Source organism: Lithobates pipiens, unplaced genomic scaffold, assembly GCF_037356315.1.
Source record: "Lithobates pipiens isolate NorthernLeopardFrog02 unplaced genomic scaffold, aLitPip1_a1.2 Scaffold_19, whole genome shotgun sequence".
Taxonomy (NCBI): Eukaryota; Metazoa; Chordata; class Amphibia; order Anura; family Ranidae; genus Lithobates; species Lithobates pipiens.
In genome coordinates, this window is record NW_027507764.1 from 171674056 (window position 1) to 171701199 (window position 27144).

At 46.5% G+C, this 27144-nt stretch overlaps 1 protein-coding gene across 1 annotated transcript in view; it reads right to left on the reverse strand.

Annotated features, from left to right (window-relative positions):
- TOPAZ1 (testis and ovary specific TOPAZ 1) overlaps positions 1 to 27144 on the reverse strand; it is a 594775-nt gene that overhangs the window by 475169 nt on the left and 92462 nt on the right. The window contains exons 2-3 of the mRNA XM_077491472.1: positions 21933 to 25518; positions 18666 to 18751 (exon numbers count right to left, since the gene is read on the reverse strand). Coding sequence (XP_077347598.1) covers positions 18666 to 18751; positions 21933 to 25432 — 3586 coding nt within the window. The 5' untranslated portion in view covers positions 25433 to 25518. The remainder of the gene's footprint in view (positions 1 to 18665; positions 18752 to 21932; positions 25519 to 27144) is intronic.

A 27144-nucleotide genomic window follows, 5' to 3' on the forward strand; every position in this document is an offset into this window, starting at 1 on the left:
AGGATGACAATGTGGAGGCATGACTGGAGTTCCCAGCGCCTGGGGGTGGTTTTGGTGCCTTTTGTAGTAAGCTTTGAAGCCATAGTGCAAAGCACAAAAAACAGAGGCACTCTAAGAACTTTTCAATTTACTTGAACAAATGGTAGGAAAAAAAACAGAAGCAGCATAGAAAGATCTAGTGCTAAATAATAAGTAATTTTCCTATGCTGTAAATGCCTGCATAAACCCCTCACGTCCACCAGCGCTTCTGTGTCCTGCTGCAGCCTTGCTTCAGCTGCTCTGATGGACAAGGTCTGTTTGCAGAGCATCAGCTTTAAGCTTTTTCAGGTGTGAGCCCGATTGTCTGTGCGCCATGTTGTATGGACGCTTAGCCCGCACACGGCGCCGACTGCTTAAGCAACTCCCACTTCCCTGCCCTCTGCCTGTGACGGCTTTGTTTGAACAGCCATCAGAGGAGAGGAGACTGCAGCCGCTCTGTGGCGTGTCTCTAACACAACTGAAATGGAAAGTAACTGTTTCTTGCCTCAGAGAGGAGGCAGGCGGGTGGCAAGAGAGGGGGTTACACATTATCAGCTTTATGTTTCACACAACATGTATCCTCATCCACTCAGTCTGCCCGTTTAAGGAGAGCAGAAACCCCCCTCCAGCTTCTTTGAGACACGCGCTGTTTAAGCACAGATTTAAACAGGGCTATACACTATTCCTCCCTCTAGAGGAGTTTTTAAGGCATTACAATACAATTAAAAAGGGAAGTCATAGCTGGACTTTGCAGTTCCTATGCTTTGCTCTTACCTTTTCTTCGCTGCAGGAAACTGCTGTAAACAGACAGATACAAACTTCACCCATCACAGTGGGCAGCGTGGTTAAACCTTCAAAGACTTGGGCCCTATTAATAGGGGTTCCACTCCTTTGGACCATGTATAGCACCACTCAGCACATCTTTAGGTAATGTAGCAAGACCACAAAGAGTCCTGGTTCCTAGGGTACAGCCCTCAAAGAGGAGCATTACATGCAAAACCTTGTTCTTGTATGCGAGTATCAGGAAAGGTTCCACCCGCTGATGAAACGGTCTGACATTTGGCGTGCAGCACTGTGGTCCACCAGCAGGTGTCTCCTGGCAGTCTGGAACTGCCTGAGGAGCCTTCCACTGTTAGTAGTATTATATGATCCTTGGGCCGCAGTACTGTCATCCACCTGGCAGTGTGGGGCCGACATCATCTCCTGCAATTAGGCATCACCTGAGTAATTGCAGGTGGTGTGTATAAGTACCTGGTAGACACACTGATGCCTAGTCTTGGTATCTTCCTTGCACCCTGAACCTCTGCATATGCACCCTGGACCCTGAGCCTTGTACCTGACCTGTCCCTCCTATGATCCATCCATCCTCTCTTTGTCCTGTTTGTCTTCCTTCCCCAGCTGCTGACCCCCCCATTGTCGACCCTGGTCTGGCCCCGTTTATGATTCTGGTATTCCCCTTTACTTGTATATATTTGTCTGTTATTTGTGGGTTTCTGTTGGTGGTTGTTTGGTTGCACATTGTCGTATATTGGAGGTGGTTGTATTTATTCACTTATCTTAATAAATTATATATTTTCACCTTATCTGCGTTTGTTTCTCTGTTGCTGTTCACACAGCTCTGGTCACACCTGATACGTGACAATATACCAAAGCCATTTGTGACCAGAAGTGGCTGCACAGAGGAGCCATCAGGGTTCTGTTTACTTCAGGTGAAATGAATTTGGATATTATAAATTACTATGCTCTGCTGGTGTCAGAGTGCTGAATATCTCCGCCAGACACTTAAGGAGTGGATGAGTGACCAGTTGTTTGAAATCATGTGTTTAGGTCACTCTCTGGTGGATCAGGGTTGTTTGCCGTTTGGGGATGTGCAGCCTTTCATTCACATATGTAGAGAGCTGGCCCTGCCCAGTATTCCCAAAGGCTGTGATGACTTTTCTCCACCTTTTAATATCAATCAAGTTGTATACCTGGTATGGCTTTTGAAGAATGATCCCAGCTTGCTCACAACAAATGATAGAGTGCATTGAGTCTGTTCAGTCCCTGGTCAGACACGCAGAATGTAAATTACAGTTTGTGCAACCATTACTCTTAGCATGGTCTGATAAGCTACAATCAGCCCCAGCCAACCCACAACTAACCACTTCTGCCACCAGACACCTGCCAGCCCAAATCATTTTCCCCTTCACCCATGGCAACTTCAGTTGCAGCTCAGTACACCCTGCTTCCCAACAAATATCAATACCCAGTTTCTACTCCCTGCACCTATCCTGCCTTTAACCCACCTGACTCTTCTCGACTGCCTGCAATCCCTCAAGAACTTCCCCCACCTACTGTAACCCTCTTCCGTGCCTTATTCTAACCCTCCTCTCCAGTCTGCTTCATTCCCTACCTACAGTTACCTATAGGACTCCAGTAGCTAAACCTAAAAAGAGATTGAAGTTCTTTCCTACCCATTTGATCCTGCCAATAACCCAACCTGCCTCTGCACCAGCTAATCTACTACAGCCTGACGTCCCGGTGCCTGCTACCCAGCCTGACGTCCCGGTGCCTGCTACCCAGCCCGATGTTTCAGTACCTACTGACCGATCTGATGACCTTGTGTCCATGTTCCAGCCTGAAGTTGCGCTGCCAGTGTTCCAGTCTGATGTCCTGGTACCTGCCTTCCAGCCTGATGTCCTGGTACCTGCTGCCCAGCCCGACGTGCCACTGTCTGCTGCCCAGCCCGACGTGCCACTGTCTGCTGCCCAGCCCGACGTGCCACTGTCTGCTGCCCAGCCCGACGTGCCACTGTCTGCTGCCCAGCCCGACGTGCCACTGTCTGCTGTCCATCTTGATGTACCCACAGGCTGCTGCCCAGCTCGATGACCCGCAGCCTGCTGCCCAGCTCGATGACCCGCAGCCTGCTGCCCAGCTCGATGACCCGCAGCCTGCTGCCCAGCTCGATGACCCGCAGCCTGCTGCCCAGCTCGATGACCCGCAGCCTGCTGCCCAGCTCGATGACCCGGAGTCTGTTGTCTGCCTTGATGTGCCCACTGTCTGGCTGGATGTAACTCCATCCATTGTCCGGCTTGATATCATGGACTTTTCTCAGCAACAGCTAGTTGGAGCGTCTGGAGGCCGCTCCTTTGAGGGGAGGGGGTACTGTCAGGAAAGGTTCCACCCGCTGGTGATACTGTGACATTTGGTGTGCAGTACTGTGGTCCACCAGCAGGTGTCTTCTGGCAGTCTGGAACTGCCTGGGGAGCCTTCCCCTGTTAGTAGTATTATATGATCCTTGGGCCGCAGTACTGACGTCCATCAGCGGGTGGTTCCTGGCAGTGTGGGGCCAACATCATCTTCTGCAATTAGGCATCACCTGAGTAATTGCAGGAGCTGTGTGTATAAGTACCCGGCAGACACACTGATGCCTTGTCTTGGTATCTTCCTTGCGCACTGACCCTGTGAAGCTCTGCATCTGCTCCTGATCCTGCTCCTGTCTGTTACCTGAAACCCTAGACCCTGAGCCTTGTACCTGACCTGTTCCTCCTATGATCCATCCATCCTCTCCTTGTTGTTCGTCTTCCTTCCCCAGCTGCTGACCCCCCGTTGTCGACCCTGGCCTGGCCCCGTTTATGATTCTGGTATTCCCCTTTACTTGTATATATTTGTCTGTTATTATTTGTGGGTTTCTGTTGGTGGTTGTTTGGTTGCACATTGTCGTATATTGGAGGTGGTTGTATTTATTCACTTATTTTAATGATTTATATATTTTCACCTTATCTGCGTTTGTTCCTCTGTTGCTGTCCACACAGCTCTGGTCACACCTGATATGTGACAGCGAGGCTCGGATACCATCCTGGAGCCGCAGTGGCGGGATGGATCTAGTTGTTGGAGGCTTTTTAAATCCAGCATGGATCCCTCCTGGAGCTCCACAGAGCACATCTTCACTCATGGCAACACCTTTAGACACTGGCGAAAAAACTGAGGTACTCCTGGAAGGAGAGTCAACTTCCTGTATTGGGTGTGCCAGTGTCAACACCTGAAGGTAGCTATAACCCACTAAGTAAATACTTAAGGCAGGGCTCGACAAAACCCGGGCGCCAGGTCGCATTTGCGACTAGAATTAGCGACCTGGCGCCTGGGGCAGCACAGCTGGGGGTATCCTGTCTCTGTGGACCCCCCCCCCCCCCCCCGATCGTGTCGGGCCGCGCCGCCGGTAATTGAGCCCCCGGCTTTGAGGCCTTCTGTGATCCTATGGTTCCTTCTGGAATCTGGCGCCCTCTTGTGGTGGCCGTTGGAATTACAACCAGCAATGCTAATAGAGCTATCTCCTTCCCTAAACATTATAGTGTGTGTGTGTGTGTGTGTGTGTGTGTGTGTGTGTGTGTGTGTGTGTGTGTGTGTGTGTGTGTGTGTGTGTGTGTGTGTGTGTGTGTGTGTGTGTGTGTGTGTGTGTGTGTGTGTATTATTATTTATATTATTTTTTTTTTATTCTAACACCCTAGAGAGTAAAATGGTGGTCATTGCAACACTGTCACACCATATTTGCACAGCGGACTTACAAGCGCCCTTTTTTTTGGGGGGAATAATAATTTATTTAATAAAAAAAAAACAAGACAACAGTAAAGTTAGCCCAATTTTTTTTTTATATGGTGAAAGATAATGTTACGCCAAGTAAATCAATACCCAACATGTCATGCTTCAAAATTGCGCCCGCTCATGGAATGGCGACAAACTTTTACCCTTTAAAATCTCCATAGGCGACGTTTAAAAAATTCTACAGGTTGCACGTTTTGAGTTGCACAGAGAAGGTCTAGGGCTAGAATTATTGCTCTCACTCTACCGATCACGGCGATACCTCACATGTATGGTTTAAACATCGCTTTCATATATGCGTTCGCTTCTGCACGCAAGCTTGGCGGGACAGGGCGCATTTAAATATATATTTTTTCTTATTTTAACTTTTTATTTTTTTTCACCGTTTTAAAAAAAAGTGTGTCACTTTTATTCCTATTACAAGGAATGTAAAAATCCCTTGTAATAGAAAAAAGCATGACAGGTCCTCTTATATATGAGATCTGGGGTCAGAGAGACCTCACATCTCATATTTACACTAAAATGCAATAAAAAAACAAAAAGCGTAATTTGAAAAAAATAAAACAAATAAAATGTCCCTCTAAGAGCTATGGGCAATGACTTGGAGACAGGTGGGGGGCTGGGGGCTATCTTCCCCTCACTCGTCTCCATGTCAGGCCAGGGACAGGTCCAGATCGCCGTCACGGACCTGGCTCCTAACTTTTTTAGCTGGCTCCTAGATTCCAAGCAAATTTGTCAACCCCTGACTTAAGGCTCTGTGTCCTATGATGTACGATAAAGAAACATGTGTACTGTGTTATATTTTTGACACTTTTTTTTATTTTTTTTGGGTGAATGGGTAGGGGTACAACCCCAAACTTACTCACATAGGGTGGGGGGGCAGTAATATGGCTGAACCAGAGTGACTCCATCTTTGTAAGTTCATATAGGATTAACCTGGTTACTAGCTGGCTTAGATTCTGTATCTGCAGACTGTAGCAGTTTTTCTGTAAACATGCACATAAGGAAATATAGCTTGCATAGGCAGTCTCGTCTAAATAAAGAGATTGTGTCACAATATGTCTGGGCCACATATCCCATGACTGTGATTCAGAAGCAGATGACATGAGTAATGATATGTAATATGTAATGATGGTGTGTAGTGTACGCCTACGTATTAACCACACCCATGTTCTATGCAATGATTGGCTGATAAGGGTGCATATAACGTGCAGCCCCTCCCACAATAAATTAGACAACTCCTGGACTTTGGTCGTGACTCGTCTCTTATTGTCTTTGTCAGGATGTTTGTCTCCTAATGCTGCAGCATTAGTATAAAGGGTTTCGTGAGTATTGTAATTGCGTTAGTTACATCTAGCTGGTCTTTGTCAGGTATTTAGAAATACCATTTTAATCACAACACTCCTGGAAGAAGGAGAGGTTATATAGGGGAGTCAACTTCCTGTATTGGGTGTGCCAGTGTCAACACCTGAAGGTAGCTATAACACACTAAGTAAATACTTAAGGCTCTGTGTCCTATGATGTACGATAAAGAAACATGTGTACTGTGTTATATTTTTGACACTTTTTTTTTTTTTTTGGGTGAATGGTTAGGGGTACAACCCCAAACTTACTCACATAGGGTGGGGGGGCAGGATCTAGGGGCTCCCCTTGTTAAAGCGGGCTTCCAGATCCTGATAAGCCCCATGCCCACAGACTCCGAAAACCAACGGCCAGGGTTGTCAGGAAGAGGCCCTAGTCTTCATCAACATGGGGACAAGGTGCTTTGGAGTGGGGGACGCAGGGACCCCCTGCCCCAAAGCACCCACCCCCCCCCCCATGTTGAGGGCATGCAGCCTGGTGGGGGGGGGGGGGCCATCACCCCCACCCTCTTTCCTGACCTGCCAGGCTGTGTGCTTAGATAAGGGTCTGGTATGGATTTTGGGACGGACCCCCGCGCAGTTTTTTCGGCGTGAGGAATCCCCTTAAAATCCATACCAGACTGAAGGGCCTGGTATGCTCTTGGAGGGTGAACAAATGCTGTTATTTTTTTTATTTGGCGTGGAGTTCCCCTTCAAGATCATCAGAGCACAAGTCGCATGTTAAAGTCAAGTCAATTAAGACGGCGATCCGACTAGTAATATTCAATGGGCTGAAGTAGGATCAAAGTCAGTCCAAAGTAGTGCAGAGAGCATTTTCAAAGTTGGACCAACTTATGTCAGACTAGTTAAGATGGCTCTCATAGGGAAACATTGATTTTCACACGTCATGCGATATGAGAAGTTAAGATGAGAGTACATCTTCAATGTAGGGAGATTGGCTGTAAGTCAGGGTGGCGTTTACTCAAAGATTTCATTGGGGAGGAACATATTGATGAATAATGTTTTGAGTGAAACAGTTGGATGGACTCAAATATTTTCCAATATCTGTATCACAAAAAAAGGACTAGATAATGTTGTAAAATAATTCAACTTAGGGCGGAGTATTAACACAATAGTCTGATATAGGGTTTGACAAATTTGCTTTGAATCTAGGATAGTAAAAGATAGGAGCCAGTTTTTTTTAACCAATAAAGCTTTCTTTTCTGTTCAGAGTATAAAATAAAAGCTATTACTTATACTTACCACTGCCAGTGCCATGAGGCGAGCAATTCTAATTAATGGCTTTATTTAAAAATCAGACAGCTGTCTTATTGAGTTACAATGAGTTACAATTATTCTCAAGTTACAATGCTACTGAATGAGACAGCTTTCCCCCCCAAAAAATTGGGCTAACTTTACTTTTAAATTCATGAAAGTGTATTTTTTCCAAAAACACTGTTTGAAAGACCGCTGCGCAAGTAAAATATAGCACCGACCACCATTTTATTCTCAAGGGTCTCTGCTGAATATAAATAGGACGCAATTTCTAGTCACCATGGCTACCTAGCGCTTTGAATTTGTGGAGCTCAGGTCTAATAGACAAGTAAGGCTGCAATAGCAGGACAGCAAAAGAAAATAGTGCCCTGACAGAGGCTGCTAACCCCACTGGGTCCCTTAAAACAGGGACATCCTTAGCAGGAATCATTAAAGGTGTTCAAAAGCCTTAAGGTTTTTTTTTACCTTAATGCAGCCTATGCATTAAGGTGAAAAACCTTCTGTGATACAAACTCCTTTTTTTTTTTTACCTAAGCCCATCCGATCTAGCGATATGCATGAGCGCAGTGGCTCCCATCACTGTCTCTCTCCTCGCTAGACAGATTGATGGCAGCTGCAGCTATTGGCCTGTGACACGGCAGCAGGGGGTGAGGCCAAGTCCTGCTGTCTGTGTCAATGGACACAGAGGCAGGTCTTGAGTGACCCTATGGAAAGCGGCTTTCCATGGAGGCACCTGATGAAGAGGAAGGGCCTGCCCCAAAAGAAGGGGGCTGTTCTGTGCAAAAGCATTGCACAGAGCAGATAAGTATATATTTGTTATTTTAATATTTAAAAAAATAAATAAATAAAAAACCTTTACAACCACTTTAAGGTCTTGTTAAAATATAATTCCAAACTTACTTCCTCACCTTTCCCAATATCTATGCTTGCCAACCTATAAAAAAAAAAAAAAAAAACAACTGTGTACTTACCTGTGTTTATGCTGCTCCAGTCTGGTCACCTAATCGCCCCCTTGTCAGTCAGCACATGGTTGCAAGGAATAGGAGAGAGTGCTCGACAATGAGTGATGAACCTTAGGGTCTCTGCTAAAAAAAAACATATATAATGTTTGGGGGTTTTGAGTAATTTTCTAGCAAAAGAAAAAATTATGATTTTTACATGTAGGAGAGAAGTGTCAGAATTGGCCTGGGTGGCAAGTGGTTGTAAAGTCTCAAGGTTTTTCAACTTAATGCAAAAAACATTTTTGCTGGGGGGCGTGGCCTGGACCGGCATGGTGTGAGGAGTGTTGAACGATAGCTCCGCTTGCCATGCAGCCGTTTTTGACTATCCTGGGGCTAATGCTGCCTGCTAACCACCGCATCTCGGGTCACATATCACCCTATTCCTGCAGGGACCATGTCACTGCCGAAAACGAAGCCAGGCGCCTCCGCAAAGCTGGCTAAATATCGGCACATGGAGAAGGAGATCGAGGAAGAAAATGGCGCCGGATCCACTCCCACTGCAGACCTAGATGCCAGGGTGCTGGAGGCCATATCTGACTAAAAAAAGATTGAGGAGGTGAAAATAGACATTTACCTGCTCCGCCAAGATCTGCAGAAACTCAGAGAGTGAGTCACGGAGACCCACATCAGCCACGTGGAGGACGAGGTGCCGCCATTGAGTTGCCATGGAGAGTCTCCAACATCAACCCATCTCCATCATGGCTAAGCAGGACGACATGGAAAACCGCCTTAGGAGATGCAACCTGCACTTCGCTGGCCTGCCTGAGGGTGAAGAGGGATCTGACACCACCCCCCCACCCCCCCACCTCGTTCCCGGAGAAATTACTCATCACCTCGTTTGGCCAGGCGGAATTTTCTATGTCTTTTGTGGTGGAAAGGGCTCACAGGCTGGCTGCCAAACCTCCCCCTCAGGGAGCACCACCTTGGACATTTATTGCCAAGATGCTGAACTACCGCGACGCTGTCCTCTGCCTCACCAGGTTGAAGGGCAACATCCTCTACGAGAATGGCGAAATCAGGGTCTTCCCGGACTTCTCGCCAGAGGTCCAGAAGAATAGAGCCTTCTTTAATGAGGCCAAACGCCAACTGAGGACCAGCCACTACTCCTATGCCATGCTCTTCCCAGTCAGGCCGGGGAGGACAGGCCGCATTTCTTTGACACGCTGGAGGCCATCTTTGCATGGATGGAGAATAGAGCGGCTCCTGCCCGTGAGCCCACCTGAGGCTACGGCTGAAGATTGACGGGACATTCGCAGCCTACATTATGGGGGCTGACGCTGGACTATCCTATCCAGACTCGCTGTGGAACTTGGGCCGGCTCCCTCTCCAGGTACTGTGCTTTCGCCCCTTCTCCAGATCACCCCATGTTTTGCTCTCCCCACATCATCCCCTCTGCAGAAGCCATTTTCTTACTCATCTCTCCCGCCTGTGGCTCTACCCCGTATATATGCTGTTCTCCCTCACTACCCATTTGCCCCCCTCCCGCTGCCCCTCCAATGTCTCCTGTTAACTCATCTGAACTGTAGCCCCACACTACTAACTGTCATGGCAAGTTGCAGCCCGTCAGGACGCCTGGGACATGTACTCAACCAATCTTATCATGCCATGTTCCCCGCGCAGTTTATCCTGGAAACCTAAACCCGGGAGTCTCACTCCTTGTACTGCTGCTTGCTCTGCAGAGAATACTCGCCGCCCCCCCCCCCCCCCCAGCTACGTGGGTCCGCGAGGGCCTTGTTATGTTCAATATTGAATTCACCGTTTGCTTTAATGTGCAAGAAAAGTTTCCCTGGTCTGTTGTAGCCATTTTTTGCTTGCTGCACTGCCAGGCCAGCCAACCCAGAGTGTTAATACAGTTTTACTTTACGTTCTCTGTTTGGTTTAATGTTTTAATTATGTATTTTATGCTGAAGAGTATTGGTGTTCATTTGAAAATTTGGGTGATCTATATTACACTGAACTATCATATGCTGGTACACTGCTGGGAACCCTGTGGCTTACGCTACGATCTTACCCCCTGGTCACCATGGGCTCTGGGGGTGGTGTCATGGCCCCCCCCCCCCATTATTGGGACGTTCCGTGGCGGCTGCGCACGAGCTATGGGGAACGGGCATGCTGTTATATATATCTGGTTGTTATGCCCAACGTGAAATGTATCACATGGAATGTGAGGGGGGATTATAGCTAGACCAAAGCGTTACCTGAAGGAGGACACCCCTCCGAAACAGGTTGTCGTGGTAGCCGTTGTTTATGCCTTTTCAGCAGTCAGCACGTTTGCAGTTTAATCCTCCCCCTGGCCGCGGGTGACGTCACGCACAGCCGGCTGATACGTGTTAGTGTGTGGGCAGTGTGCGGTAGTGAATAGCGTTCTTCTAACCTCGCTGTAAGCCACTGTAAGAACTTACAAAACCCGGAGAGGAGTCTGCCGTGGAAACTTTGATGTCATGCATACACCGGCAATCTGTGTGTGCAATTCCTACTTTTTAATTTATTGACTTTTTAATAAACGGTAATACACTAGGGCTGGCGTGCTCTCCCTCTTGTCTTATACTCTATATTTCCAACTCATACTAACACTCAAGAAACCCTGGGTGGGATGGTTTTACCAGGCCCTGTACACTACTAACTCTAGGGGGGTTGCTATAATGGTGGCCAAAAAGACACAATTCACTTTATTATTGCTCAAATCTGATTCTCAGGGCAGGTTTTTATTTCTGCATGCTAAGGTAAATGACCTGGAAGTGCTGACAATGACGATTTATATACCCCCTCCCTTCCAAATAGCAGTTCTGACTGAAGGGTTGGCATTTATGTCTCAGCACCTTACTGTTCCCGCAATATGGCTAGGGGACCTTAATAATATAGCCAATAGAGACCTGGACAGACTAACGACAACTCCCTCTGACACCCCTACCCACCCACACACTAGATTTGGTAAACTCCTCATTGACCTTGCTCTAGTAAACACGTGGAGGCATCGCTACCCTTTGGATAGGAAGTTCTCATGTTTCTCCACAACGCACAACACCATGTCACGTATAGACCTCAATTTCTCAAACTCTCCTTCCCAACATGGGCAATGTTGGCTTTAATCCTCGTATTCTGTCTGACCATGCCTCCTACTGGATCGAGCTTCGACTCGATACAACCCTTATGTCTTATACCTGGAAACTTAACCCCTTTTGGTTGAAGGTGGTTCCGGATTTATATGACACTAGCAATGAATGGGAGTTCTACTTCCAGACCAATAAAGACACCGCGCCATTCGAGATGGTCTGGGACTCTTTCAAGAACCATGCTTGTATGTACCCGTCCCAACATATCTCTAGATATCGAAAAACGTCATCTCACGTGGTCAGGCAGGCAGATCATTAGCGACCGCGGAGCGTGAGTTTACCAACAACCCCTCCCCCTCCACTGCAGACCAGTTGAAACTACAGTCAAGGGTGGTGAATAGTCTTCATTTTGAAAAAGCAGAAAGGAAGATATTTTATAACAAACAGAGGTCATGAGTGCGGAGAGCGAGCGGGACGCCTCTTGGCCTATTTGGCCCATTTGGACCACAAGCCTCCAACAGTTTCTGTGTCACGCACTTCTGGTGGGGCTCTGCTTACTGACCCTGGGGAAGTAGCTGGGGAGTTCCGATCATTCTTCGTATCTCTATACTCTGCTGTCAACAACTCTGGGGAGGAGATTGCTACACGGTATAGACTTGCTCACGCTCACACATTCCCAGGTTGAACTGCTAGAGGCCCCTGTTACTGAGGATGAGATAGTGAAAGCAAAGTCCCTGCTCAACCCATCTAAATCGCCTGGCTCAGACGGTCTACCCCTCGAATTTTACACAACTTATGTTGAAGCCCCTAAACTTCATGAATTATTCTCACACATATTCAAATCTGGATCCCTACCCCCTTCTATGAGTGAAGCCTACATTTTACTTATTCCCAAACCTGGTAAAGACCTAGAACTCCCCGAATCATACCGCCCAATATCCCTGCTCCAACTTGACATTAAGATCCTGGCCAAGGTTCTGGCGATAAGTCTGAATGCTGCGATTCTCACATTAATTCATCCAGACCAAACAAGGTTCATGTCAGCTAAAAACACGGCTTACAATTTACGAAGGCTTCGTATGAATATACAGGCTAGACACTACCAGATGGGATCCAGAGCTGTGGTGCCTCGACGCCGCAAAGGCGTTCGACTCAGTTGAGTGGGAATACCTATGGGAATGCCTGACTCGATTTGGATTCGGACCCTGCTTTATTAAGTGGATCAGTCTTCTATATCAGAACCCTTGTGCCAGGATGTTGGTTAATGGGAGAATATCTGACCTCTTTCCTCTCTCAAGGGGTACACGCCAGGGGTGCCCCCTGTGCCTCTTATTGTACGTTCTTGCATTGGAACCCCTTGCTCCTGCCCTCAGAACACACCCAGGCATGCGAGACCTGCAATATGGAGATTTAGAGGAGAAAATCAATCTATATGCAGACAATATGCTGCTGTACCTAGTTGACACAGGCCCATCCCTACAGATAGCCCTCAAGACCATCCAAACCTTTGGTAATCACTCTGGCCTGAGAATCGATTGGGATAAATCCCAGATCCTTCCCATAGATGTAGGCGTCCCCTCAGCACTCCAGTCCTCCTCCCCACTCCTTAGCCCACGTACACACGGTCGGAGATTTTGCCAACCAAATCCGTCGGATTTTGCCCGTCGGATTTAGTCCGACGGATTGTGTCCGAAACTGTTGCATACACACGGTCGGGCCAAGTTGGCGAAAAATCAGATCTTTCAGAACGTGATGACGTAATTTCGTTACGATGGGACTACATTCAGGCTAGTAGCCAATAGCTTTGATGTAGGAATTTGATCTGAGCATGCGTGGCACTTGGTCCGATGAAAATGCTCTACACATGATCGGATTAGGTCCGTCCGGCCCAGTTGGTCGGGAAATATTTCCAACATGTTGGAAAATTGGGTCGGACGGAATCAGTCCGATGCATAGCACACACAGTCAGATTATCTGACGACACGGTCCGATAAGACTCATTCCGACAGATTCTCCGATCGTGTGTACAAGGGCTTAGAGTTAGCTCCATTAAATACCTTGGAATCACAATTACTCGCTCACCAGAAGACTTTGTCAAGCTTAACATAGAACCCCTGACAGCAAACCTGAAAGCTAAAACTCAGACATGGGCCAAATTAACCCTTGGTGTGATGGGCCAGATAAACCTAATTAAAATGGTCCTCCTCCCTGGGTTTCTGTACGTTCTCTGGCACACACCAGTTTATTTACCCCTCAGACTCTTCAAATCCATCAAAGCTCTCCTCAACTCCTTTGTTTGGGGTACTGCTCGACACTGATTGGGGGCGTGGCCTTGCCCGACTTTAACCTCTACTATTTGGCAGTAGAACTTTCCCACTTTTTCTACAAAGACAAAAACAAAGATCGCTACATGGCACTGATATTTTCCCCCCACGCCCCTGGGCTCACCCACCCCTTCCAAATTATCCTTAAAAGACTCTGATACCTGGGCGCTGGGAAATCAAAAAGGGCTGCTATATCATTGCAAAATCTGGGAAGTGGTTAGATACAGACTGAACATGCCACCTACATATTTTCACACACCCCTATGTGATAACCCCGGCCTACGAGAACTGTTGACCATACTTGACCATGTCCTGTGGCTTAACCAGGGGGTGAGGTATCTATCAGATGCCTACCGTGGTACTATTCTGAAATCATTTCAGCAATTTAAGGATGATTTCACTCTCCACAACTCTATGCATTTTCATTACCTCCAGCTCCGCCGTGCCCTCCAGACACAATTTCATGATGCCCCCCTAACATAGAACACCTGGATATAATATGCATTATAACGTGACAAGACTCCAGCAAACAAAATTTCAGCATTGTACAATTCCCTCCTCTGCCCATCAGCGGTGACTCTTGCATACAAGCTGAAAGATCGGTGGTCTGGAGGATGACGAATGGGAAGAAGCACTAGACGGTCTGTAAAAAGGTCTCAACTAGGTTATCTGATTGCGTCACGCAACTCTATATCTTGCATAGATCATACCCGAGCCGATTGACCAAATATAAACCTGACTACAGTCCCTTATACCCCAGATGCAGTAGTCCATCCAGGCCTTTCTTCCATATTCTATGGTCATGCCCAGCAATAAAGGACTATTGGACCCACATTGTGAAGTTCATCCATGACGAGATGGGATCTCCCCTGACGCTGTGCCCCAAGCAATGATTACTGGGGATATTCCCAGATCAAGACTCGGATAAATTCCACAAAATATTCCTCCAATAATAGCTTTTCACTGCCAGACTACTTATAGCGAGAAAATGGCTTCAGATCAAAGAATAGAATAGTGCTGCACTATACAGAATAGGGTGCAGGAGTAGGCAAGGGAGGTATTAGACTATTTAGCAAGAGGCAATAATAAGCATAAATTTCATAAATATACAAATAAGATTAGCTTCAGTATTTCGTGGAAATAAATGGCTTCAGGCTATGCCCCTGTCACTCCAGGAATGGATAGCCGCAATTAACAAGGTTCTCCCCTACAAAAAAAAAGAGATCTATGTCCACAGAGGCTGCCCAGACAAATATGGCAAGATATGGGACACCTGGCTAGGCAATGCTGCTACCTGCAATGAGGTACTCGAATTACACCTTCAATGATATCTTTGATTTAGTTTCGGTTTGCTTTTATTGGTTTTCCCTTTTTTCCCTCTTTACAATATACCGGGCCTGAGCACCCTCCTGATAGTAGACCCAGCCACTAAATACACTGTGCTCATATACTCACCTACTTGGTTTATAGATTCTACTATTGTGTGTAGGAAAACAATGTGTAAATGTAACTTCTGTCTAAACCCGTTCTGATGAACCTGTATTACATACTGGTATGACAATGTATACTATGTAAACTGCCCTTACTCTTCTCAATAAAACACCTTATTTGTAAAAATAAACAAAATAATAATAAAATAAAAAAAAACTTTTTTGCTGCAGCTCCCCCTCAGACCCCCCCTTTTTCTTACCCAAGCCCATCCGATACAATAACGTGTCTGCATCAATGGAAGCAGCAGCAGGACTTGGGAGCGAGCCTCCTTGGAAAGCAGCTGTGTGGGCAACCAATTAAAGGGGGGAGCCAGGAGCACCGGCAGGGCACCCTGGAAGGAGGAGGATCGGGGTTGCTCTGTGCAATACCCTTGCAAAGAGCAGCGAAGTATTAAATGTAAGAAAAAAGAGAAAGTGCATGTAAATAAAAAAAATTTTTTTATTGAAAGTCTTTTTTCTTTTGACTATTTGCAGAATATACAATATAATCACCCCTTCTGCTTGGGTCTTGCCCCCCCCCCCCCCCCCTGAAGAAGACCCTGGAGGTCGAAATGCATTGGGGTAGAATGGGTGCTATTTGTAGCTTTTAAAATATTGATGTATTTGTAAACTGTTCCTGTAACTATCTTTGTACCAAATGTTGCATATATCCTTTACCCATCGATATGCTGTACTAACATATACCAGGAGTCCGTATTTTAAATTTATGATGGCGATTAAGCCTTTGAACTAATAAAATAAATATATTTTTACTAATTTATTTCTGCTTCTTGTCGCTGCCTGAAAACCCCAAGGGGAACCTGTCCTTTCATTCTTTTTAGAGCAGCTAAGTATAACCTTTATTATTTATTTTTTTATAAAAATAACAACCCCTTTACAACCCCTTTAAGCTTAGGAGATGCTTAGATAAATGGGTATCCTGCTGAGCAGAGTCTTTTATGCCATATGAGGAACCCTCCCATTCCTCAGAGAGCACAGAAGCTGTAAAAGGAGAAACAGAAAAACTCTGGGGTAGAATTAGATAGAGCTCTCTTACGCCCCCTGCGATAGGAGGCATCTAACAAGGCAGCTAGTCCACCAAGGAAAATAAGATATATTCGTTGAAAACACCTAACTAAAATGAAAGAAAGAGTGGGTATGCCAGGAGCTAGGGAGGCCTCTGAAAGGGGTAGTGATCAGACTGGGGACATTAGTCAGAACTATCTGAATCAGGACGGTTAGGAAAGATGCTTGCAGACCTCAAGTTTCCCCAAGTGTGAGCTGGAAAGGCCACTGACCTATTCCCTCTGCATCTACAATTTGCTACATGCAGTGAGCGTTAGCCCCACAGGGTTCTTACAAATGGTGCATCAGAGCAGAAAAGGTTATGCCTTCTGTGCTCCCACTGCCTGCAGAGATCTGGTCACAGAGCGTCCAAGGACCATTGTGCTGAGTGGCCAGGAGGAGGCAGGGAGTGAATGACTCATTGCGTGCCCAAAAAACGAAAATGGCACCTGCCTTCACAGTAATTTCCCCAAGAAAGTTGCACACGTGCAGGAGCGCCCTAAAATCACACATAAATATTACATGCAGAAGGGGGAAAATGGCATACATTTTAAAAGTGGTTGTAAACCTCACACATGAAATACGAACAAAGCATATCCCTCTATAATGTGTGCTTGTCTTAATTAAGAGCGCCAAGTGTCACTTTTGTCTGCTGCTTTTTTCTTCTGCCAACAGCATGAACCACTTTGGATACGTTTATCTGACACCAAGAGAAAAATAGTGACAGGGGGAGCTAAAGCCGATTGCCAGCCTCAGCTCTGTTGCTGTGTGCTGTGTTTTAGGGGTTGTGTCCCTTTCGTCCAATCAGCTGCCAGAGCTTGCTCTCCTTACTGAGCTCTGTAGAGTAACGTCAGCTCTCTGTACCCTTTTTTCTGAATTCTCAGACAAGCTTTAAAATTCTGAAATCTGAACGGATATATAGACAAAAGGGCTGCAGATATACAAGTACAACTTATGTAGAAGGACTTGTTTAATCTCTCAATCACCTGAGGCCAGTCACATCACTGGGTATGTGGGTAGGGTTTACAACCACTTTAAACCACAGCACCCTATAGTTAACCCTTAAGGCAGCAGCACTTTGGCTCCCAGCATAGCCATAGCGTCAACAATAGAGTGTTTTGAAATCCCAGCAGTTCAGCAAATAGCCCTATTCAAGTCCTCCCCCCAGGTAGGCATAACTGCTTACTGGGGTCTTCAGGGTCAGGGTTGCACCAGCAGATGACCACTCCCTGAAATCTATTATCCTGTAGCTAAAGCATCACATTGTACTGCGTGCCTAGGTGAGCACCCATGCAGAATCCAGTACCAAAAGCAACATTACTGCCCAGACCCACATCTTTCCCTGGTAGGGTCTGGGAACAGACCTCCAAGGTTCATCTGAGAAGTCAACTGGTGCAGAAAAACTGCTATATGGAAGCTATAGTGGCTATGAGCAGCTTGACGCTTGATGAAAGAATCAGAAAGAAAATGGTTTATGTTACAGCTATCCTTGCAACTTTGTTTGCAACTTTGTTTGCCAATGCTCAAGCACCTGAAGATAGTTAAAGAGGGATTCCACCAAAAAAAAAAAAAATTAAAAGCCAGCAGCTATAAATACTACAGCTGCTGACTTTTAATAAATGGACACTCACCTGTCCCAGGTTCCAGCGATGCCAGCAGCCGAGGCCGATCGATCGCTCGGCTCTCGGCTGCTGCCGTCACCATTCTAGGTGAGGGAATCAGGAAGTGAAGCGAATCGGCTTCACTTCCTGGTTCCCTACTGCGCATGCGCGAGTCGCGCAGCGCAATAGGAATTGTCTGCACTGTCACTGGGACCCGTGTGTGTCCCAGCAGACAGCGCGGCAGAACAGGAAATGACAGACTCCCACGGGAGTCTATGCCCGGAAGTGGGTGTAAATACCTGTCTTTGACAGGTATCTCCACCCCCCTCCCCCCTGTAAGGTGCCAATTGTGACACCGGAGGGGGGGAGGGTTCCGATCAGCGGAAGTTCCACTTTAGGGTGGAACCCAGCTTTAAACAACCCAGTGGTCTAAGACTAAGGTCTTTTAGGCTCCATGCAGATTGGCTTAAAAAACGTTGCTTCTACAGGAGTTTTGTGTTCTGCCTGTAGAAGCAGCTCATCCTATGTGTCCATGCACATTAGGACATTAGAGGCATATTTTGAGTTTAACGTTTAGAGACAGAAAAAAAAACCTTCAGGGTCGCGTTTCTGACTGGAGCTTGGAGGCAGAAAAAACATAAAACTCTCCTAATCGCATTTATGTTTTGTACAAAAAATGCTCTATATGAGTGTTTTTTAATCCTTAGAGAACAGACTTTTTTAAGCCCAGTGTGCAAGCAGCTTCAATGTATAGAATAAAAAAGCAATTTGGCAACAAGCAGAAAAAAAAAAAAAAACATAAAATTGTTTGTTTATGAACATGTCAGTGTGTTTTTAACATTGGTTGTCGAAACCGAATTGGTATTGTTTTATCCTACCAGTTTGAATGTAAATATTGATTAGCAACACTAATCACCATAAAGTATGCATTTGTCCCTTACCTGAAACCTTCTGGTCCTGCCCAAACATGCAGCAGTTTAGTACTGGAGTAGCCTCTGGCGTACAAATCTCCATTGGTGAATCAATACTGTAAAACAAATCCACACCTTAGATTAAAAATGTGTATTTGATAATGTGCACTCAAAAGAAAAATATATGCTCAATGCTTCCTGGCCCACATTTTATTTTATTTTTTTTAAAGGAGAAGTTCACTTTAAAAATAAATAAAATGCACTTTTTTTTGCAGGTAAAAAAAACAAAACATTGTGCATTTATTATTTGTAGTAGGAGCCTGGAAAGCATTGCACAAGTATTCAGCAGATCGCTGATGTCAGTATATTTGCTTGCCTGTACATCTCATGCGGATAAGCCGATACTACATGACAAAAAGACATAATGAACTGCCATAGCACTCCACGGCACCATAGTACTCTATTGAAAACTACAAGCCAACAGCCGCTAAGGATGATGGGCTTGTAGTTCATTTAGACACATGGGGGTGGGGAGGGGGAGTAACATGTTCTCGGAGGTGAACTTATCCTTCAACGTTCTCCCAGCATAATGCCATGTGCTTAGACGTTAATACCCTCTTTTTGAGAGCAAGCAGGCAATACATCAGGGTTGCAGTGATGATCGGGAATAAATCAAACTGGTTTTGGATCATGTGACCACTAGGTCAGCACTGACAATGTGATCACATGAAGGCTGTAGGATTCAACAACAAAAGAAAGCCTTCAGGCTGCGGTGCCATCTATTAATATTGGATTTGTCAGAATCTGCTGCACCATTTAAAGACCTTCAGTCATTTTTTCAACTTTCCATCTATTATATCTTCTGCCCTTGTTGTTTTAACTTTGGATATTAAAACATTTTTTTTTCTGCCAGTAAACACATTATACAGCCCACTTTCTTGTCTGGTCATTAGCCTAGGCATATGAACTCATGCACAGCTCTCTCTATCTCATGGTCATAAGCATATCTGGCAAGCACACGAATGATGGGGTACTATTCCTCCCAGGAACACCAATTATGGGGCACTATTCCTCCCGGCAACACCAACAGTGGGGCACTATTCCTCCCGGCAACACCAACGATGGGGCACTATTCCTCCCGGCAACACCAACGATGGGGCACGATTCCTCCCGGCAACACCAACGATGGGGCACTATTCCTCCCGGCAACACCAATGATGGGGCACTATTCCTCCCGGCAACACCAATGGTGGGGCACTATTCCTCCCGGGAACACCATTGACGGGGCGATATTCCTCCTGGGGACACCACTGACGGGGTGCTATTCCTCCCAGTAACACTTATGAGGGGTGCGCTATTCCTCGTGGGAACACCGAAAATGGGGCGCAATTCCTCCCGGGAACACCAATGACGGAGCGCTATTCCTCCAGGGAGCACCAATGATGGAATACTATTCATCCCAGGAACACCAATGGGGCACTATCCCCTCACTCCCCCTCACAAGAACACCAATGGGGCACTATCCCCCCCCCCTTCCCAGGAACACCAATGGGGCACTATTCCCTCCAGGAACACCAATGGGGCACTATGACTACCCCCCTCCCAGGAAAACCAATGATGGGGCACTACTATTCCAGGCACCCCCTCCCTGAACACCAATGATGGGGCACTCCCCCCATCCAGGAAAACTTAGGAGTTAGGATGGAGCTCTGGTCATAAAAATGAATGTACAGTGTATGTTTTTACTGTGTTATACATTAGCCGCTACCTTTTGCAATGTGCAGCTCGGCTCTCCTCATGGCTGCTTCTCGCCTCTCTGCTCCCTTGGGAAAGCAGCGGGTAGGGCTAAGAAGATCAGTGGGGAGCCGACATCAGCAAGGAGGAAAGGCAAGAACATGCCTGGTCACAGACGGCGGTGCCTTGTACACAGGAGGATTTATTTAACGATGGACAGGGAGGAAGGTGAGGACCAACTAATCGATAATGAAAATCTGTCAACGATTTTCTCTATCGATTAATATCGATAATATCAATTAATCGTTTCATCCCTAGACACCACTGTATGATAGATGCCAGAGAGGTATCTATGGGTTTTCGAGGCGGTACCACCTCTTTTTGAGGCTTGATGTTGGTTTGGTATATATAGGTTGTATATTTTGTACAAAATGTGACTGGATATTTATGCTTTTAATCAATAAATCTTTAATTGCTGCACATAGGTGTACTCTCTTGTGTTTCCTATATTGCAGATAATCCCTTCTATCTGATAAGGAGCTGCCCTAAGGACATACTTTATTTACTCTTGCTAGGATTCTACTGCTGCTACCTCTAGGACCACCAATGGCCTTTGCACTCAAAGCGGGCTACTATATAGCATAGCAGAAACTACTACAGTCAATTTCAGCATCCCCATTGGTCCTGGGATGTAGCGCACATGTAAACGACATAAAACAAGGCTAGTCTACTGTAAGTTTAAAAATGAGAATTCTTGGGAGTTCATCTATAGGCCACTTTCTCACTGAAGCCTTTTACAGGCATTTTAGCGCTAAAAATAGCACTTGCATAGCACCTGTAAAGAGCCTCTCCTGTCACTCGTGTGAAAGCCCAAGTGCTTTAACACAGGATTGGTGCACTTGCAGAAAGGGAAAAAAAAAGTCCTACAAGCAGCATCTTTGGGGAGCTGCGGGAGCAGTGAATACACCGCTCCCAAAACGCGCCTACCAGTGAAATCAGTGGCCAGAGCTCTCAAAGCGCCTGCAAAGTGATTCCTTCAGCAGCTGCAATTTGAACCCTTTTTCACCCGCTAGCGGGGGTTAAGTAATGGATCAATTATGTTTATACAAAGTCATATGTTGTATCCAATAAGCCTAGGTTAATATTACGCTTAACTATATCAACTGGGTACATTTATAAGAAGAATTATAAGTGACCTCTGGTCACAAAATTTGGTTAAATATTAATGCTGAATTGTTCAGCAACTTGCCAGAGACTGCCATCCCCACAAGTTCATGCAAAAGGTTTGGACTTTCCTGCACCTGAACTTGAAGGTTATTTGCAAAGTCTATGCTACAAGGTAACCATAGGCAGAGGAAGATAATTTTTTTCTGTAATGGTTGTGGTAGTGGGGGGTAAACCTGGCAGTCTATTTAAGTCTTCAAACTATAACAAACCATATGACTGAGCTTGTTAAACTTAAAATGAAACTATATTAATCACGTTTTAATGGTGTAAGCCTTTTTATGTGGAAAAGCTAAAATTAGAATGATAAAACAAGTAACCAAAAAAAAGTATCAATACCTGTAATGCTCAGGAGATATTGCTTCCGGTAGAATGTTCCTCGTTAATTTCTCTTTTGATACAAGATCAGCAGCACTTCTCTTTGCACTGCAAAACTGTGGAGATTTTATCTGTTCATTCAAACAGCCAAAAAGATCTGGATCATCTGGAATAACATCTATAATCAATACATCATCTTCAGGTGCATCACTCAGTGCGGTGTCACTCGGGGAACTGGGTGCGGCGTCACTCGGGGAACTGGATGCGGCGTCACAAGGGGCAACGGGTGCGGCGTCACAAGGGGAACTAGGTGTCGCATCACTCGGGACACCAAGAGTGAAGTCATTCAGGACAAAGGGTGCAACGTCACTCAGGACAAAGGGTGCAGCGTCACTCAGGACAAAGGGTGCAGCGTCACTCAGGACAAAGGGTGCAGCGTCACTCAGGACAAAGGGTGCAGCGTCACTCAGGACAAAGGGTGCAGCGTCACTCAGGACAAAGGGTGCAGCGTCACTCAGGACAAAGGGTGCAGCGTCACTCAGGACAAAGGGTGCAGCGTCACTCAGGACAAAGGGTGCAGCGTCACTCAGCAAATCAGGTCTTGCGTCACTCAGCAAATCAGGTCTTGCGTCACTCGGGGCAAAGGGCGCGGCGTCACTCGGGGCAAAATGCGCGGCGTCACTCGGGGCAAAGGGCGCGGCGTCACTCGGGGCAAAGGGCGCGGCGTCACTCGGGGCAAAGGGCGCGGCGTCACTCGGGGCAAAGGGCGCAGCATCACTTGGGGAACCAGATGCAGCATCACTCAGGGCACCAGATGCAGCATCACTCAGGGCAACAGGTTTGGCATCACTCGGGGCAAAGGGCATGGCGTCACTTGGGGAATCAAATGCAGCATCAATCGGGTCAACAGGTGTGGCGTCACTCGGGGCAAAGGGCGTGGCGTCACTTGGGGAAACAGATGCAGCATCAATCGGGGGAAAGGGCGTGGCGTCACTCGGGGGAAAGGGCGTGGCGTCACTCGGGGCAAAGGGCGTGGCGTCACTCGGGGCAAAGGGCGTGGAGTCACTCGGGGCAAAGGGCGTGGCGTCACTCGGGGCAAAGGGCGTGGCGTCACTCGGGGCAAAGGGCGTGGCGTCACTCGGGGCAAAGGGTGTGGCGTCACTTGGGGAACCAGATGCAGCATCCCTTGGGGGAACAGGTGAGACGTCACTCGGGGCAAAGAGCGTGACGTCACTAGGGGAACCAGATGCAGCATCACTCGGGGCAACAGGTGTGGCATCACTCGGGCAACCAGATGCGGCATCTCTCGGGGCAAAGGGCGTGGCGTCACTCGGGGAACCAGATGCGGCATCACTCTGGGCAAAGGGCACGGCGTCACTAAGGGCAAAGGGCGCGGCGTCACTTGGGGAACCAGGTGCGGCATCACTCGGGGGAACAGGTGCGACGTCACTTGGGACAAAGAGCGTGGCTTCACTTGGGGAACCAGATGCGGCATCACTAGGGGCAACAGGTGTGGCATCACTCGGGGCAAAGGGCGTGGCGTCACTCGGGGCAAAGGGCGTGGCGTCACTCGGGGAACCAGATGCGGCATCAGTCGGGGCAAAGGGCATGGCATCACTCAGGGCAAAGGGCGTAGAGTCACTAGGGGCCACAGGTGCGGCGTCACTCGGGGCCACAGGTGCGGCGTCACTCGGGGCCACAGGTGCGGCGTCACTCGGGGCCACAGGTGCAGCGTCACTCGGGGCCACAGGTGCGGCGTCACTCGGGGCCACAGGTGCGGCGTCACTCGGGGCCACAGGTACAGCGTCACTCGGGGCCACAGGTACAGCGTCACTCGGGGCCACAGGTACAGCGTCACTCGGGGCCACAGGTACAGCGTCACTCGGGGCCACAGGTACAGCGTCACTCGGGGCCACAGGTACAGCGTCACTCGGGGCCACAGGTACAGCGTCACTCGGGGCCACAGGTACAGCGTCACTCGGGGCCACAGGTACAGCGTCACTCTGGGCCACAGCTACAGCGTCACTCAGGGCAACAGGTGCAGCATCATTTAATGCATCAGATGAGAGGTCATTCAATGCAAGTTTATTTCCTGGTGATTGCTCAAGTTCCGAATTAGAGTCACTTGCATCTGCATAATGTAAAGCATAATCTTTACCGAGAAATCTCTCACCAAAATGTGAAGTACTTTCACTGGATGGGGAAGAATGTGTTTCACTTGGTAAAACTTTGCTAAAATAGTCCAGAATTGGAGGGCTACAGTATGACATGTCACTGCCTTCTTTAACATTTAACAAAGAAACGGAGTTCAAATTTGGCTCCTTCTCAACTCCATATGTTAAAGGATACCTGAAAGTTGGTGACTTTATTTTTACAATTCGGTTTCTTTTTAGAACAGTAAACGTTTTAGATGGTGTGTCCAAAATGGTGTGATTTTGATGATCTTTCTCATGTTCATGTAAAACAGGTTTAGAAATCCTTTCATTTGCTACTCCGCTGTCTAATGGAACATTACTTATTATCTCACTACATGAGCTGCTAATAAATTCTTCCAAATCAGGAACTGGAGGGTAAAAACTAAGTGGTGGTAAATCATCTAACAGCAAATCCAACTTTCGCTTTTTGCATAGAGTTTCATTGTCATTTTCTGCCCTCCAATTCAGAGATTGATCATCTGCATTAATCTCTGTATTGTTATGGTCATGTCTTTTATGTAAAAAAGTCCAAACGCTGGTTCGAGCACAAGTACATTTCCATACAGTTTTTCCTGTAAATGGTTTGACACGTTGGCATGAAATGTTTTCTGCCACAACTTCAGGTAGTTGGGAATGTGTTAAACAAGGAGACATACTTGTGAAAGGAGAATGCGTGCCTGAAAGAGAGTCATCACTATATTCCTCTTCTGAAAACAGATATGGCGAAGTTCGCCAACTACTCCAAAAGCTGGAAGGATCATGTCTTTGAAATGTGTTTTGTTGCAGACCTTCATCTATTGAACTGAAACTTACAGGCATACAAGTATTATTGTTTGATTCTTCCTGCAAAGCACTATCACATAAATATCCTGTATGTTGCACATTACATTGGAGGTCTTTATATTTCTCTGCTGTATCAGCACCTAAACGGTTTAAGATCACTTTTCTTGGTCTCCTTTCAAAGAAAGTTTTTCCTCTAACCAATCTTTTCCTTTGATTTTGTCTTTTCTGATGAGAAGGGATTTCCAAACGTAAGTTCTTTAATGCAGAAACCCTTGTGCTATGAGTTGCTGCAATGTCACCCATAGAGACCAATTGCTCCAAGTTTGTTTTTTTAACAGACACTAAACTTTTCGGCTCAGACATCTTTTTGGCCTGTCTTCTAGGGAGGCTCTCACAATTGAGCAACATTACTTCTGGATTTGGTAAACCTGAGGAATGACAAGCCTTTGAACAACATTGATTTTTGCTTTTTTGTTGCTTTTGTTTCTCGGTAATGATTTGCTTCTTCTTCTTCAGCGTTGAAACAGGTGCACATACAGACATCCCGAGTTGTCCATGTACTGTAGTCCGTATTGTTTTGAATACTTCTTTGACTGTTATACATTGATAAGGACAGATACTTCCTTTTCCTAAAAAATAAAGACAAACAATTACAGATAAGTTGCAAGACAATTTTTTCAAAATTCTGTATTGGAAAGCCTAACTATCCTTACAGTTCCAAATCAGGCTGATACATTAAGTATTATAAAAGCTTTTTTTTTTTTTTTTTTAACCACTACAATACAGGGCACTTTCACCCCCTTCCTTCCCAGCCCAATTTTCAGCTTTCAGTGCTCTAGCGCTTTCAGTGACAATTGCGCGGTCATGCTACACTGTACCCAAATGAAATTGTTATCATTTTGTTCGCACAAATAGAGCTTTATTTTGGTGGTATTTATTCACGACTCCGTTTTTTTTTTTTTTTGCGATACAAGTGCAAAAAAAGCGGAAATTTGGAAAAAAAACAATATTTTATTTTTTCTATTTGAAAAGAAATCCAATAAAATCAAATTTTGTCATAAATTTAAGCCAAAATGTATTCTGCTACATGTTTTTGGTAAAAAAAATTCCGTTAAGTGTATAATAATTGGTTTGTGTGATCACGGACATATGTACGCAAATGATCATGTACATATGTGTGCAGGTGATCACGTACATATGTGTGCAGATAATCATTGGGACATGTGATTTTAGTGGGACATATGTGGGGGACATGTTTTTATTATTAGGGACATGTGTTTTTATTATTTGGGGACATGTATGTTTTGGGGACATGTGTGTTTTGGGGACATATGTGGGGACTGTGTTTGTACTGTGTGGTGTGTTGTGTGTTTACACTACACTGATGATCAGTGAGTAAAAAGCTGTAAAAAGCAGCCCATACTCACTGATCATCAGCCGGCTGCAGCGTTCTGCTCTCCTCTCCTCAGCGGTGACTTCCGTGTGAGGAGAGGAGAGCCGATTGCCTAGCAACCGGCTGTTTGTTTACATCACATGACGGCCGTGATTGGACACGGCCGTCATGTGATCAGGAGGGCCAATCACAGAGCCCTCCTGCCGATCTGAGATGTGCCGTGTCCGGGTGACACGAGCACATCGGGATCACGCCGCTGCGCGGGCACGCGCGCGCGATCCCGCTACTCCTGAATGACGTTCCTGAACGTCCTATCAGGAGTAGACGGCTCCCACCCGGCCGTATATATGCATTGGCCGGGTGGGAAGTGGTTAAATAACAAACATGTTATACTTACCTGCTCTGTGCAGTAGTTTTGCACAGAGAAGCTCAGATCCTCTTCTTTTCAGGTGCCTTGCCGGTGTCCTATCAGATACTGTCCCCATCACATAGTGTCCGCCAAGAAGCCGAACATCTCTGAAGAATGGCGCCTGCGCACTGTGTCCAGGTTCAAGCCCCACCATCCAAGTGGACATAGAGTTAGAATATAAAAGAGCCGAGCAAAGCGAGGCTGTGCCTGAAACCTGGCGAGCAAAGAGTCCATGAGGGACCCTGTTACTATGAGCAACCCTATGTCCACTTGGATGGTAGGGCTTCAATCTCTCCTTCGGAGATATTAGGCTTCTCCTTTCCCCCATACTGTGCAAGCGCTGCACCTGCGCAGTACGACCCGGACACTATTCCGATAGGCAGACACTTTGTGTCAGAACATCGGCACTCCTGGCTCCTCCTCCTCCTCTCCCTCAAGCAGTACCCTCAGAGA